General features: G+C 38.5%; 1 protein-coding gene and 1 pseudogene across 1 annotated transcript; both read right to left on the reverse strand.

Annotated features, from left to right (window-relative positions):
- Window positions 1-3,357: 3,357 nt before the first annotated feature.
- On the reverse strand, window positions 3,358-5,306 carry LOC148741517 (pyroglutamylated RF-amide peptide receptor-like). The gene has a single exon (XM_088741788.1). The coding sequence runs from the start codon at window positions 4,928-4,930 to the stop codon at window positions 4,010-4,012; it is 921 nt and encodes a 306-aa protein (XP_088597914.1). The 5' UTR covers window positions 4,931-5,306; the 3' UTR covers window positions 3,358-4,009.
- Window positions 5,307-11,030: 5,724 nt separating this feature from the next.
- Window positions 11,031-13,060, reverse strand: LOC148741518 (octopamine receptor beta-1R-like; annotated as a pseudogene).
- Window positions 13,061-14,028: the final 968 nt, after the last annotated feature.

Below are 14,028 nucleotides of genomic sequence, written 5' to 3' on the forward strand. Positions count from 1 at the left end.
TGCGAGCATTTGCTTTTTAATCGATGAAAAGTGCACAAATAATAATGTCCTGGCGGTGACATGATAAATTTTGATGACTAGCAAGAAATTAATTTCTAAAGATAGCTAACTAAGGGGTTTGATGATCTTTCTCTGACAGCTCCAGGACATTGTCAGCACTCCTATTGGTGTGTCAGATAGAATCGCATAATTGAATAAAATCTCGCATTTTGATTGGTTAACGAAGCGAGGTATTTCGCGTAGAATTGCGAGTTGAAAACGAGGCCAAGTAATAATGTTTCGCGTCCTCATATTCATAAAAACTATTGTCAAATTATAACACCACAACAGGAGACATTTTTTTAAGATGTCCTTTTAAATTGTTTCAAAACCATTGCCACCTTTGAAGAAGCCAAAAACAAACAAAAGCGTTTTTCAAAGTGAGCCTGAGGTTCTTCCTTGTTTTTAAATGAACTGGAGCGCACATTTAGGATAAAACCAAACAATTTTATTGCTGTTTTCTTTTTTATTTGTATTCGACTATGCGATTCAAGGAGAATCTTTTACCTGAATCGTGAATTCCGAGTTAAATTGCATTTGAAAACCGATGGCGCACCCACTTTTACTATAGGCCGGCCGGGTCATGTGACAAGAAAGCTTATGCAAATTTATTAGATCTTATTATCTGATATGAGACGAACTTCTCATCATGTCATAATAAAAATAATAATAATAGTAATAATAATAATTATAATCGAATTTTTACCCAGGAAAACCCTTCAGTAAAAAGTACTGTTATCAACGGGGTCACCACGTGCGTGAAAACTTGTTTTTAAATGTAAAAAGAGGAGAAATGAGAAACAGAAGAATCACTGAAGATGCAGAATTTCATGGCTTAAATTGCAGTTCTTTTTTCCTTTTGTCATTTTTGAACATTCGCATTCTAGTTGCGGGGGTGTTCATAGCAGCTGCTGTCTGCCTGTTCAATTAAAATTACATGTCCAACAGAAAACGTTTACCTTCTTGTTGCATTTTGTCGGTTTAAATCATAAAGGTATACATTTAACAAATAAACTCTCACCCTCGATCTTGTTTGCTATCAGGGGTTAATATTCTACGCACTGCTATGAATATTCTCTTTGCTGTTCTATTTAAATGACAAGTAGACTTAGTTTATCAATTAAGAGCTTCTTTGGTTAACGTTCGTTTCCTTCATGATTCTCATGACTTTGATTGTGATACCGTAAGGAGAAATTACAATATGCTAGTCGGTCGGTTTTACGGTTTATAGTTGAGCACAGTAAATTCAAAAGTTCCTCGTTTGCCAGAGAATCAGGAAGTGTCGTCTAGAAAACCAGCTGATCTCAACTGGACATCCGGCAAAACTAGATCTCATTTGCATTTCGCTCGAAAAAAGTACTAATCTGTTTGATTTGCATAAATTATAAACCTTACAGGGCCAACGAGCGGACTGCAACAATCATCGTCGCATCTCGCTGTTGTATATTGCTGAAAAAACCTTAGCACGTATAATAGGGAGAAGGGCAACTGCTTTGGCGGAGGAGGTGAACCCTGAAAGCCAATGCGGATATAGGGAGAACCGCAGTACGGTGGACATGCTTTTTGCCGCGCGTCAAGTGCAAGAAAAATGCGGAGAACACCAGCGTGACCTCTATATAGTCTTTGTGGATCTAACAAAGGCCTTTGACTCGGTGTCTCGTACAGGACTTTGGATGCTCCTCCACAGAGTTGGTTTCCCAGAAAAGGTGATAAACATCATTTGATCTTTTCATGATGGCATGCAAGCACGTGTTGTGGACGGTGGGCTGGAATCTGCTCCCTTTGACGTAGATAATGGTGTCAAGCAAGGTTGTGTTTTTGCACCACTGCTGTTCAGCATTGTTATGGCCGCTGTGATCTATGATGCCTTTTATAATTGCGAGAAAGGCATAAATTTCAATGTGCGGTACGATGGAGGAATATTCAACCTTCGACGATTTAAGGCAAAGACCAATATACTGGACAGAGAGCTACTCTACGCTGATGACTGCGTTCTTGTTGCTCACACCAAAGAAGATGTCCAAGTTCTTGTTGACTGCCTTAGTAATGCCACAAAGAGATATGGCCTTTCGATCTCCATAAAGAAAACTGAAGTGCTATTACAACCTAAGTCTGGTAGCTGCTTTCCTGAAGGAAACGTGTCTATTAAAAGTCAAGTCTCAATTAAACTTCATGAAGATGGAATGCGCAGCCTACACAGCACAACAGTATAGCTTCAATCAATAACGATTATCTCGAAGAAATTGGATTGTGCACATTAATCAAACAGTTGTGGAGAATCTATTTGCAGTTTCCCATTTTAAGCGTGACACCTTCACCGCCTTTTTTATTATTCCCGATACTTTGGAATAATTACCAAAAAGTCATTGAAGAGAGTAACAAAATGGGCAACCAAGTATTTTACTCATGAAAATCCTACTATTGCGTCTCTCCGACCAGCATGCAGTTTGCAAATGCCAACAGAAGAGATCAGCCCCGAGACTGAAAGTACTTTGAAAAAATATTTGAAGAAGTATCGTCCGTCGGACAAAGGACAGTTCGGGAGGAAACTACCAAGGACAAGGCAGGGGCTTTTCCACCAGCCGTCTTCTCGAAGCAAGATTCTACCAACGTGGACTTGTTGGCGGGACTAAGGAACGATTTCAATTGTGGAGATCAACCAGTAGGGCTCAGCAGCGAAAAAAGAGCTGTTAAAGGTACTTCAGAAGGTGGGAATGTGACAGATGCCACATTGTTGACGACTGTATCGTTGAAGTGACAGTTGCTGAGGTGCGAACCGAGGCAGGCAAATATGACACGGACTCAGACGGACACGTGATGGATGCCGGCGAAGACGAATAGAACAAGTAAATGTATAAGTCTGTAGGTTTGTAGTACACTCTAGTACACAAACTGTTGATATAGAATCGTCGGAAATTTCTCAGGTATACTTTAGAGCCCGATGAAAGGAGTTGACTGCTGTTAAAACTTGAGTTAGCTCCTCTATAATACAGGAGGTAGCGCCGGTACAGTCGTTAATGTAGCGGCCGTAGGGTTCAGGTTTGGGGTCGTTGTATTGACTGAAAAATTGGTGTTCAATAAAACCTACGAAAAGACTGGCGTAGTTGGGTCCCATTTTGCTACCTATAGCTACGCCATTGGTTTGCTTGTAACAATAGTCCCAGAATGAAAAGCAATTGAGTGTAAGCACTCGTTTGGTTAGGCGGAGTATAGTGTTTCAGAATGTTTGAGGGCCAAGACACCTTCGCCAAATTAGGAATGACAGTAGAAGGAGATGCAATATCCACGATAAAAACAAGTTCGTCTTCGCCAAGGAAATTAAAGTTGGTTGGCTGTCTTTAATGTATGATTGCAACGTTTTGACGATAGGAGACATAACTTAATTTTGTTTAAACATCTGGAAATAAGTTCCGCGGGACAACTGTAGGCCGACACGATGGGTCGACCTGGGTTGTTACGTTTGTGAATTTTAGATAAAAAGTAAATGCACAAAGTTCTGAGAGTGGTTATGGTGGTATTTTGTAGTCTTCATCACACGGTTTTCCGTCGTTCAAACTATATCTAAAGCCATATCGCAAAGTGAATGAGTAAGCTAGAAGAAACAAGCAGATAACATTTGCCATTAGTCAGCAAACTTCAGTCTGATTGATAGGCTGACTGCCTGACTCACAGAATGGCATTTAAAGCTATAAGATGAAATAGACAAACTAGCAAAATTATACAAAAGAAAAGAAATCAAAAGGAATAAGAATAGGTAAGAATCGATGAGATTAAAAAAATTATTTTCAACCATTATGTGATTTACTCTTCCCACCATGGACACACCGTAAGGAAATCCTTAAACATGATTTTAATTTCATCGTTTTGCTATTGATTGTTGACTTGTGGAAGGAATGATTGTGGGTAAATGGACTAATTCTGGTTGAGAAGAAGTTTATCCAAGGTTTGCAGTTCTCACTGGATTGACGTGTTAGACATTATAGTTGCGTAGGATAAAAGAGTTGTTTTGATGAATGGGTTCGATGTGGTTTCTTTTTTTACACATAACACAGCAAATATACCGTGTTATCTCCTTGTTTATGTCTCTCTTGAAGACGGCGTAAGCGACGGGGTTAATGGCGGAGTTTAATACAAGCAGTGGCAATTTGTATTCTTGATCATCACACGGCTTTTCGTGATTGTTCAAAATGAATATGAGGCTACATCGCAAAGCGAACGAGTAGGCTACAAGAAACAAGCCAATAACAAGTGCCATTATTTTTATAGCAGCCTTCTCCGGGATTTTGAACAAAAATCGCTGATTAAAGCGGAGTTGTTTTCCTAAGATGTGGGCGGCTCTTTCGCGCTTATAAATAACATAGTACATTGATCCAAAGCAGAAAATTAACCCGCAACACGGCAAAAATTCTAATAAAACCATGACAATTAACGTCAGAACCTTAAACAGCAGAATTTCACTAAAAACAAGCCAGTCTAGTAAAAAAGCTAAGACAACAACCACTGCGATGGTCCAAGAGATAAAAATCATCTGGAAAACGCGTCTGCGCGTCAAAAAAGTCAAGTACCTTAACGGCTTTACAACAGCAACGTAGCGCTCAAGGACTAAACAGCACAAGTTTGTCACAGATGAGTACATGAACAGCCACCTTAGATAATCCACCCTGCTTGCTAAGAAGGCCTTAGGATCGCATCCATTTATCGCCTTACAGACGAAAAGCGGGGGAAAAGCTGTCAACCCAGCACAAAAGTCCGCCACAGCAAGAGAAACTATAAATGCGTTGGTTTTTGTTCGAAGCCGCCGTCTTCTGCAAACAAGAAAGATAATAAATCCATTTCCAGAACAGGTCAGGATGGAAAGAGACCAGCCAAGAATCCAAAGCCACGTTTTCATATTTCGATATTCAAGCGGCCGTCACTTCACAAATGAAAGCTGAGAAGATAATCTTCCGGTAAGAAACTAATGTCAGACCACAATTCACAAGAAATTTGAAAACACCTGGTGATTTTTCCTTGTGTCAAGTTCCGCTAAAAACACATCACAATTAATTAATCAGCATGAATTCTTGCCTCTCTTTCTGTTAGGTCAACAACCTCCATTCCTTCATTGGTAAGAATTGAAATAAAGGAGGGAAACTGACTGTAAGAGAGGCCAGCTCGAGGAAAACATTCGTCAGTACATCACTGGTTAAAAACGCGCAAATTACCAAAGTTTGCGTCAATATGATATAATTGATGAACGAAAGGAATAGCTAGAGAGAGAATTTGACAACCTGTCTCTCACAGCTTGAGGACACTGTCAGGTCTTGAAAACTTAGCATTCTAACTATGAACATTCTCCATACTCTTCTCTATAATTTGCTATTGTAAAGAGAAGGAGAATTTGTGTATCAATCAAGGGCTCCTTTGGTTCATTCCCTTCTGATTCTCAACTTACTTTGACTCAGCGGTAAAACTGTAAGGAACAATTTGACGCTAGTCAGTCTTAATATTATGAGGGTTAAATGCAGCAAATTCAAAGTTTTCTTGTATGCCAGGTTAGAACTGTTTCTTACAAATAAACCAGCTGATCTCATCTGTCATCAAAACTAACACTCGTTTGCAATTTAACTCGGAAGAATATTAATATGTCTGTTTTGCATCATATACATTTTTACTCTGAATAACGGATCACTTTAAAACGCATTTTTGTTTTGTGGTGATACTAAATAAAATTTATTTCTTACAATTTTCAAAACATGTGCAGTTTAATGCAAACCTTTTTTGCGCTCTGTTGAATTTAATTAGCTTCACTCAAACCAGAGAAATAAGGAGCTGATTGCTTCAACTGCTAAGTTTCTCAAGCTTATTTTCTGAGAAAAGTTAAACAGCATAGTAAAGTAAGCTTTCACAACACAGTTGAATTAATAAACGTTAATTTACACAATTGTTAATGCCTGTCTCATGTTAACTATGATCGATCAAAATAAAAAGTTATCTATTTTGAATTTTGATGGCATTGAAAAGAACTAGACGTATGTATAATGATGCTAGAGGGTAGTGTTGCAGAATATTTGTCTCACATGCAAGCCAGAAAACCTGCCGCATTCCACCCATCAGTGTGAGTAACCTATTCCACAAGAGAAAGGTTATTCGAAAATATATTGTCTAATTCAACGTAACATTCAACTTATAATCAAATGATAACAAATTATAATAACAAAGATGATAATAATGTTGACAACGGTTATAATATAATTAAGAATTGTTTCATGCTTAGCGTGCGTATATCGAGTTATGAATGCACGCGAGGAGTTTGGAGAACACGAGAGACGCGAAAGAGGTGCTCTCGGCTACGCCTCGAGCAACTCTAGCTTCTTGAGTGCTCTCCAAACTTCCCAAGTGCATCCATAACTCGATATACGCACAACTAAAAGCATGAAAAAATTCTTTTATAACATACCGAAACAGTTTGGGCGATGAATGACGTTTTTGTGATGTTTTTTGAAATGAAAGTTGCCCGAAAATTTTAGCGTCTCCGATTGTTTTGTTGATTTTGTAATTAAATGGTTTTCGGTAGAGTTAACAAAGGTAACCAAAAAAACGTCATCAACAGAGACGTTTACCCTTAAAAGTCGCCACAGACCAATTTGTGGTCTTCTTAGTTCTTGCTGAATGTCTTTCAGCTAAAATTTTCTCCAGCTCCTGTTCCGATAAATTCGAGAAACGGGTCTGTTGTGTTTCGTTTTCGTTGTGCTTCTTAGTTTGACTACTTGCGGGAAGGTCGAAAGCCAAAGAAAAGTTTGGTTGGTCTTCCATTTACTGATATCGCTTTCCGAAACTTCAAGAAACTCACACGACGGAAATTTTGCAGCTATTTATTCTTCTTGATGTGTAATAGCGTTGAAGAGTATTAAAATAGATGTAGATGTAGATGTTTGAAACTGCACGCGTCATTTCAGTCAGCACGGCCGTGCGTACATAAAGATTTTGTTCATAATGACGCAATAGCAATTCAGTATATAGGACTAGCACGCACGCTATGTTATAATTCAAATTAAGGGCCAGCTCGGAAGCTAGTTTTAGCATAGTTTATTTTTCTGGAAAACATTTTTTGATGTTTACTATTAATTTCTCTCTCAGGCTTGTTTCTTAAGAACATTCAAACACAGCTTTATTAAAATTGGCTTTCCCAACACTAAAGAATTTTTGAAATGTTTCCTTTTTTTTTAAACCACCTGATCTTAACTAGCCTCAACGCTCGAACTCCTTCATTTGCAATTTAGCTCAGCAATATTTCTACTCGTACTCTATTTGAATAAAGCTAGCAATTCATTTTGAGCTTCTCCAAAAACATTTCCGTCCACATTTAGACGACTTTTAGTTGTATGTTATTTGACAACATGATTTTAACCCAAGGGGACTGCGTGTCTGACGTTAGGATCGATCGATCGATCGATCGATCGATCGATCCCAATGACTTGTTTACTTGTTGTCGACATTAATGTATACAATAGGGAATGTATCTATTTAGAAAAAAATCGTGAATCATTAATTAAGAGGCTCAATGTTGTTTCTCATCTTCCAGATCAGCAAATGCGCCGTTTTGCTTCTTCATTTATGTCCCTCTTGAACAGAGCCGGTAAGCGACGGGGTTTATGATAGGTAGAGTTTAAAACTAGCAGAGCCAATTTAAGTTGTTTATCTTTACATGGTTGTTCTTCTTTCATAATGTATATAAGACTACATCACAGAGAGCATGCAGAACAAACAAGGAATAGGCCTATAACAATTCCCATCACTTTCACAGCAGAAGAGATCTAGAACGATTGTCGTTAAAAGCGAGCCATATTACAACATCGGGACAAACAACAAGAACGAAAAGGGCCCAAGAAAGAAAAATAATCTGGGGGACACGTTCGCGCGTAATAAATAATAGGTAATTGAGAGGTTGCACAACAGTAAAGTAGCGATCTAGGACTGAACTGCACAAATTTACAAATTTGCAAATTTGCAAATTTACATGAACAGCCACCTTAAATAATCCACCCTATTAGCAAAAGGAACTTCAGGATCGCATCCAGTTGTCTTCTCTCAAACGAAAAGGGGAGGAACAGTACTCAGCCCAACACAAACATCTGCCACGGCAAGTGAAGCGACAAACGCGTTGGTTTTGGTTTGAAGCCGCCTTCTTCTACAAACAAGGAAAATGATAAATCCATTTCCAGTTATGGTCAGAATGGAAAGGGACCAGCCAAAAATCCAAAACTAAGTTTTACATTAACAGTTTACCTAATGCTATTTCAGATGCTAGGATGATTCTCTAAGCAGATGATGCTGTATTACCTTTTGCGGGATCAACTGCAGCTGAACTCAAAGAGTCCTTCAGTCTTGGTTTTACGCAAATTTGCAGCTGGTACCATGACAACAAGCTGACCTTGAATGTTAAGAAAACAAAACTGATGCTGACTGGAAGTAAAAATGCACTAAAATCTTTTGAGGACTTTCAATTTAAATCTGATGATGATGTGATCATTGATCGTGTGAAATCCTTTAAATACCTTGGAATGACAATTGACGAAAAATGGAATTGGAGGCCTGATATTTAGTTTAGTTTAGTTTAGTTTAATTCATTCGCCACGGGAATGGCAGGAGAAAGGAACAGAACTTTCGTCCTAATTGACACCTAACTCCTTTGTACCCACCCATCCCACCCCAGGGGAGGACATCCATCACACAGTAATCTCTTGCGTGGGAAATTAACGTCTCCTACGTCCCCTAACCCTGCAGGAGACGGGACCTCCAGTTATTCCTCTCTATCCAAGAAGACTAGAATATCTAACCATTTCTTGATGTTATAGAAAGGTAGCAAATTCTTCTCAATTATTTTGAGACTTTGAAATTTAATCAAGAAGTTAGGTCATCGTATCTGTGTTTTTAATCGCATTTGCCATATGCTTGACGAAAAGATTCGCCTTGCGTACTACAATGGTTTGGTGCTACCTCATTTAGACTATGCGGATATAATATGGGGCGATCAACCAGGGTTAAAATCAGAAATGGAACAGCTACAGGCCTTCCAAAATAAGTTTGCTAAAAAGGTCTATGGCAAGAAGGCCTCCTCTCAGAAGAGGCAATGAAAGAATAAATGTGGTTGCCTTTGGAATTTCGTCGTCGTGCGCATCGTTGTGTACTTGTTCAGAACGCAATAAAAGGAAACATTCCTGAACACTTTGAGAACTTTAAATCAACACTAAATTCACATGGTTACAACACCAGAAATGGACACCTTCCACGGCTTAGCAGAATCAGAACGAAATGGGGAAGATGCATAACGTCTTATCAAGCAACAAACGAATGGTTGGCACTTCCGCCTGAGTTGAAAAAGCCTATGCCACCATTAATTTTTAAAAGACACTCAAATAATTATTTCTTAAAATTACCTTTTAACCTAAGCATATTCTTAACTTTAGTATTTTAATATTCGTGCTTTTATATGCTTCTTTACATCTACGTATACAAATTATTATTTTTTTTGTAATTTTTTTTCTATCTAATCTAAATGTATTTTTTGTCAGAGGACCCCCCTTGAAAACCACTCAATGTGATGGGAGTATCCTCTTTAAATATTATTATTTATTATTATTATTATTATTATTATTATTATTTCCATTTTGTAAAGGGTGACTGTACAATGATAAACTGTCAAGATTGGCACGAGAAAAAAGTTGAAGTAACACTAAACGCGCGAACCCACAAGCTTTACAGCTTTACCAATTATCGTTAAAAAAAAAGGATTTGATTGATTGGTGACTGACTGACTTAACTCGAATGAAAACTAGAAGATGGACGTGCAATAAACTTGGCATTTTTTTCAACGCTTATTGTTCCTGCTTTTTTCCTTCCGGTTAAAACTATACCTTTGAAATAATTTATTGATGCCAGCTTCGGCTAATAATCATTTGTGAGCTCCACTCATTAATGAGCTTTACTCATTAATGAGCTTTACTCATTTATGAGCTCTACTCATTTGACATGTGAGGAATTTCAAAGGTGCAAGAATTAATATACTATTAACTATGGGGAGAATGGCAAAAACAGTGAAACTATGGGTGTAAGAGCGAATTTCAAAGAAAATTTGAAACAGCTTCTCTCATTACGAATTCAAAGCTAAAAATAGCAAGAAGAGTTAAAGCCCGGTCAAGTTCACTTAATACTTCAACGAAACAATGATCTCTCAACATCGTTAGATCGTGTTATGAGAAGTTGTGAAGGAGCTGGCCGAGGCGCGCGCAACATCTCAATCGTGCAACTTCCAAAAATGTTGCAACAAAAATTTGACCATTTCAAACTCGGTCCAACATCTTGCAACATGTTGCACAGTGTTGGTACTGGGTGGCCAAACGTGAGCAACAAACTGCGCGCAACAATGTTCCGAGATGTTGCATTGAAATGTTGCGTGCGTTTAGCCGGGCCTTCATACGATTTTAATCCAGAAACAAAATTTCTTCATGGTTCAGTTATTAGTTGCATGGTTTGTGAGGCGCGTCCTAAACTTGAAGATCAAAGACGGCAGGGGAGTTAAATTGGCAAGAATTCTTCCATTCGGAGTAAACTGCCGACAGGAGCTCTTCTACTAAGACGCAGGTAGTTTGATAACACCATCATTAAAGCAAGCAAAAGATGAAACACAGCAAGGCAGAAAAGCCAAAAAATTCATTTTCGTTAAAATAAGTATTTTAAATATTGAACGCTGGCTAGAAACAGTCGCCCGAGAGATAAAAAACACCAGAAAAACGCGGTGACGCTGGACAAAAGTCAAATATTTCAAAGGCACTACGACAGCAACATAGCGCTCCAGGACTAAAATGCGCAGCTTTACGATGGAGGCGAACGGGAATAAGTTCCAAAATCGTTAGATTACTCGTCCCAATCGCTCCCTTCGGGGCAGAAAAATAATAAAGGGACTGTGCTCAATCCAACAAAGAAGTTAGCAAAAGCAAGAGAAACGATAATCCCTGAGGCAGCTTTTAATTTCATATTTATGAAATCTCCTTTATATAAGAGTATATCAGAGGGCAATCATGCCGCCGTTTGTCAGGTTCTTTAATTACGGTGGAGATACTGTTCTTGCTATAAATATACATTTTCGTTGAACGCAACTTTTCTGTCTTCGTCGTTCAAAATGTACATAAAGCTACATCGCAAAGCGAATAAGAAAGCTACAAGAAATAAGCCAATAACATTTGCATTAGTTCAAGTTTCACAGCCGGCAAACTTAAGTCTGGTTGATAGGCTGACTGACTGACTCATAGACTGACATTCAATACTATAAGATGAAACAGACAAACTAGCAAAATTATACGAAAGAAAAGAAATCTAAAGGAGCGAGAATGGGTAAGAATCAGTAAGATTAAAAAAACCTTTTTCAACCATTACATGATCTTCTCTTCTCACCATGAACGCACTGTGAGAAAATCCGTAAACATTTTAATTTCATCATCTAGTTATTGGCTGTTAACTTGTGGAAGGAACGATTGTGGGTAAATGGACTAATTCTGGTTGAGAAGAAGTTTATCAAAGGTTTGCAGTTCTCAGTTGACTGACGTGTTAGGCATTATAGTAGCGTAGGATGAAAGAGTTGTTTTCATGAATTGGTTCAATGTGGTTTCTTTTTTTACACATGACACAGCAAATATACCGTGTTATCTCCTTGATTATATCTCTCTTGAAGACGGCGTAAGCTACGGGGTTAATAGCGGAGTTTAATACAAGCAGTGGCAATTTGTATTCTTGATCATCACACGGTTTTTCGTGATTGTTCAAAATGTATATGAGGATACTGTAAAACGAACGAGTAGGCTACAAGAAACAAGCCAATAACAACTGCCATTATTTTTACAGCAGCCTTCTCCGGGATTTTGAACAAAAATCGCTGATTAAGGCGGAGTTGTTTTGGTAAGATGTGGGCGGCTCTTTCGTGCTTATAAATAACATGGTACATTGATCCGAAGCAGAAAATTAACCCGCAACCGGCAAAAATTCCAAAAAAAACCATGAGAATCGATATCAGAACTTTGAAGAGCAGAACTTCGCTAAAAGGAAGCCACTCTACTAAAAAAGCAAAGACAACAACCACTGCGATGGTCCAAGAGATAAAAATCATCTGGAAAACGCGTCTGCGCGTCATAAAAGTCAAGTACCTCAACGGCTTTACAACAGCAATGTAGCGCTCAAGGACTAAACAGCACAAGTTTGTCACAGATGCGTACCCGAACAGCCACCTTAAATAATCCATCCTGCTTGCCAAGAAGGCCTTAGGATCGCATCCAGTTATCGCCTCACAGACGAAAAGCGGGGAAAAAGCTGTCAACCCAGCACAAAAGTCGGCCACAGCAAGAGAAACTATAAATGCTGTGGTTTTTGTTCGAAGCCGCCGTCTTCTACAAACAAGGAAGATAATAAATCCATATCCAGAATAGGTCAGGATGGAAAGAGACCAGCCAAGAATCCAAAACCACGTTTCCATATTTCGATATTCAAGTGGCCGGCCCTACACAAATGAAAGCTGAGAAGATAATCTTCCGGTGAGGAACTAATGTAACACCATAATTCACAAGAAATTTGAAAGCACCAGGTGATTTTATCTGGTGTAAGCTCCCCCTAAAACACATCACATTTCATTGATTAGCATGAATTCTTGCCGCTCTTGCTGTTAGCTCAACAACCTCCATATAATTTCATTGTTAAGAATTGAAATAAAGGAAGGAAACTGATTGCAAGAGAGGCACGTTCGGGGGAAACATTCGTCAGTGCCGCTGTACTTACTAATAAAAAGTCGCATAAATTACCACGTTTGCGTTAGCATAATATATTTTGATGAACTAAATGGAATAGCTCAAACCCAAGCATTAATGTAAGAATTCTCCATACTCTTCTGTATACATTCCCGGTGCTTATGAGAAGGAGAATTTGTCTATCAATCAAGGGCTTCTTTGGTTCAGTGACGTTCGTTCTTTTCCGACTCTCAAGACCTTACTTTGACTCTGCGATAATACCGCAAGGAATAATTTGACGCTAATCATTCTTAAGAAAAATTGAAAAACTGCTTGCTTGCCAGGGTAAAGCTGTTTCTTAGAATAAACCAGCTGATCTCAACTGACAGCAAAACTAAAACTTATTTGCAATTTAACTGGGAAGAGTACTAATCTGCCTGATTTGTATCTTATATATATTTACAATGAAAAGGGGATCTTCTAAAACCATTTTTGTTAATTTTTATATCAATTCTTCCAAACATGTCCAGTTTAATACAAACCTTGTTTGCGCTCTGTTGCATTTAACTAGCTTCACTCAAACAAAGAGATAAGGGAAGGTACGTTTTCTATTGGGGGGGGATGGGCTGGGGCTTCGGAGGGGAGGGTCATTAGTAAATATTTGAAAAATCGGGGAGGGTCAAACCTGTTTGATACGCAGCCGGGGAAGGGTCACATTTTTTTTTTCTTTGGCAAGGAAAAAACTACTCCATGTCGGTTAGTTGACTTTTAATTATTTGTTACCAAACACGCGAAGTGTATAGAAACCTAAAACTTATATATACAAGCAAAGCTACAAGTCTAAGTCAATCTACATCATTTTAAATAGATGTCGGAATATTAGATCAAAACACTATCTTGTCCCAACTAACGTAAATTGTCTCTCTCGACCCGTGCCCACTTTCGTCTATATTTTGACGTCGGTAATGTTTCCGCGCGGGATTCTGGTATAGAATTAGTGTCCACTGACGATTCGTTACTTGAGCTACTCCATCTGATAGGCTTAGCCACGAGTTTCTCGGAAACTTTTCGGCAAGCTTTGAGATTTCGGCAACTTTTTAGAATTTTGGCAACTTTTAGAATTTTCGGCAACTTTGGGCTTTTAGAGGTTCTCTGAAGCCACTTTCTTCACGTTTTGAGCCACATTGGTCAGTTTTCGATAGACATTCATTCAATTTATTCTAAAATACAATAATTA

This window comes from Stylophora pistillata, chromosome 1 (genome assembly GCF_964205215.1).
Source record: "Stylophora pistillata chromosome 1, jaStyPist1.2, whole genome shotgun sequence".
Classification (NCBI taxonomy): domain Eukaryota; kingdom Metazoa; phylum Cnidaria; class Anthozoa; order Scleractinia; family Pocilloporidae; genus Stylophora; species Stylophora pistillata.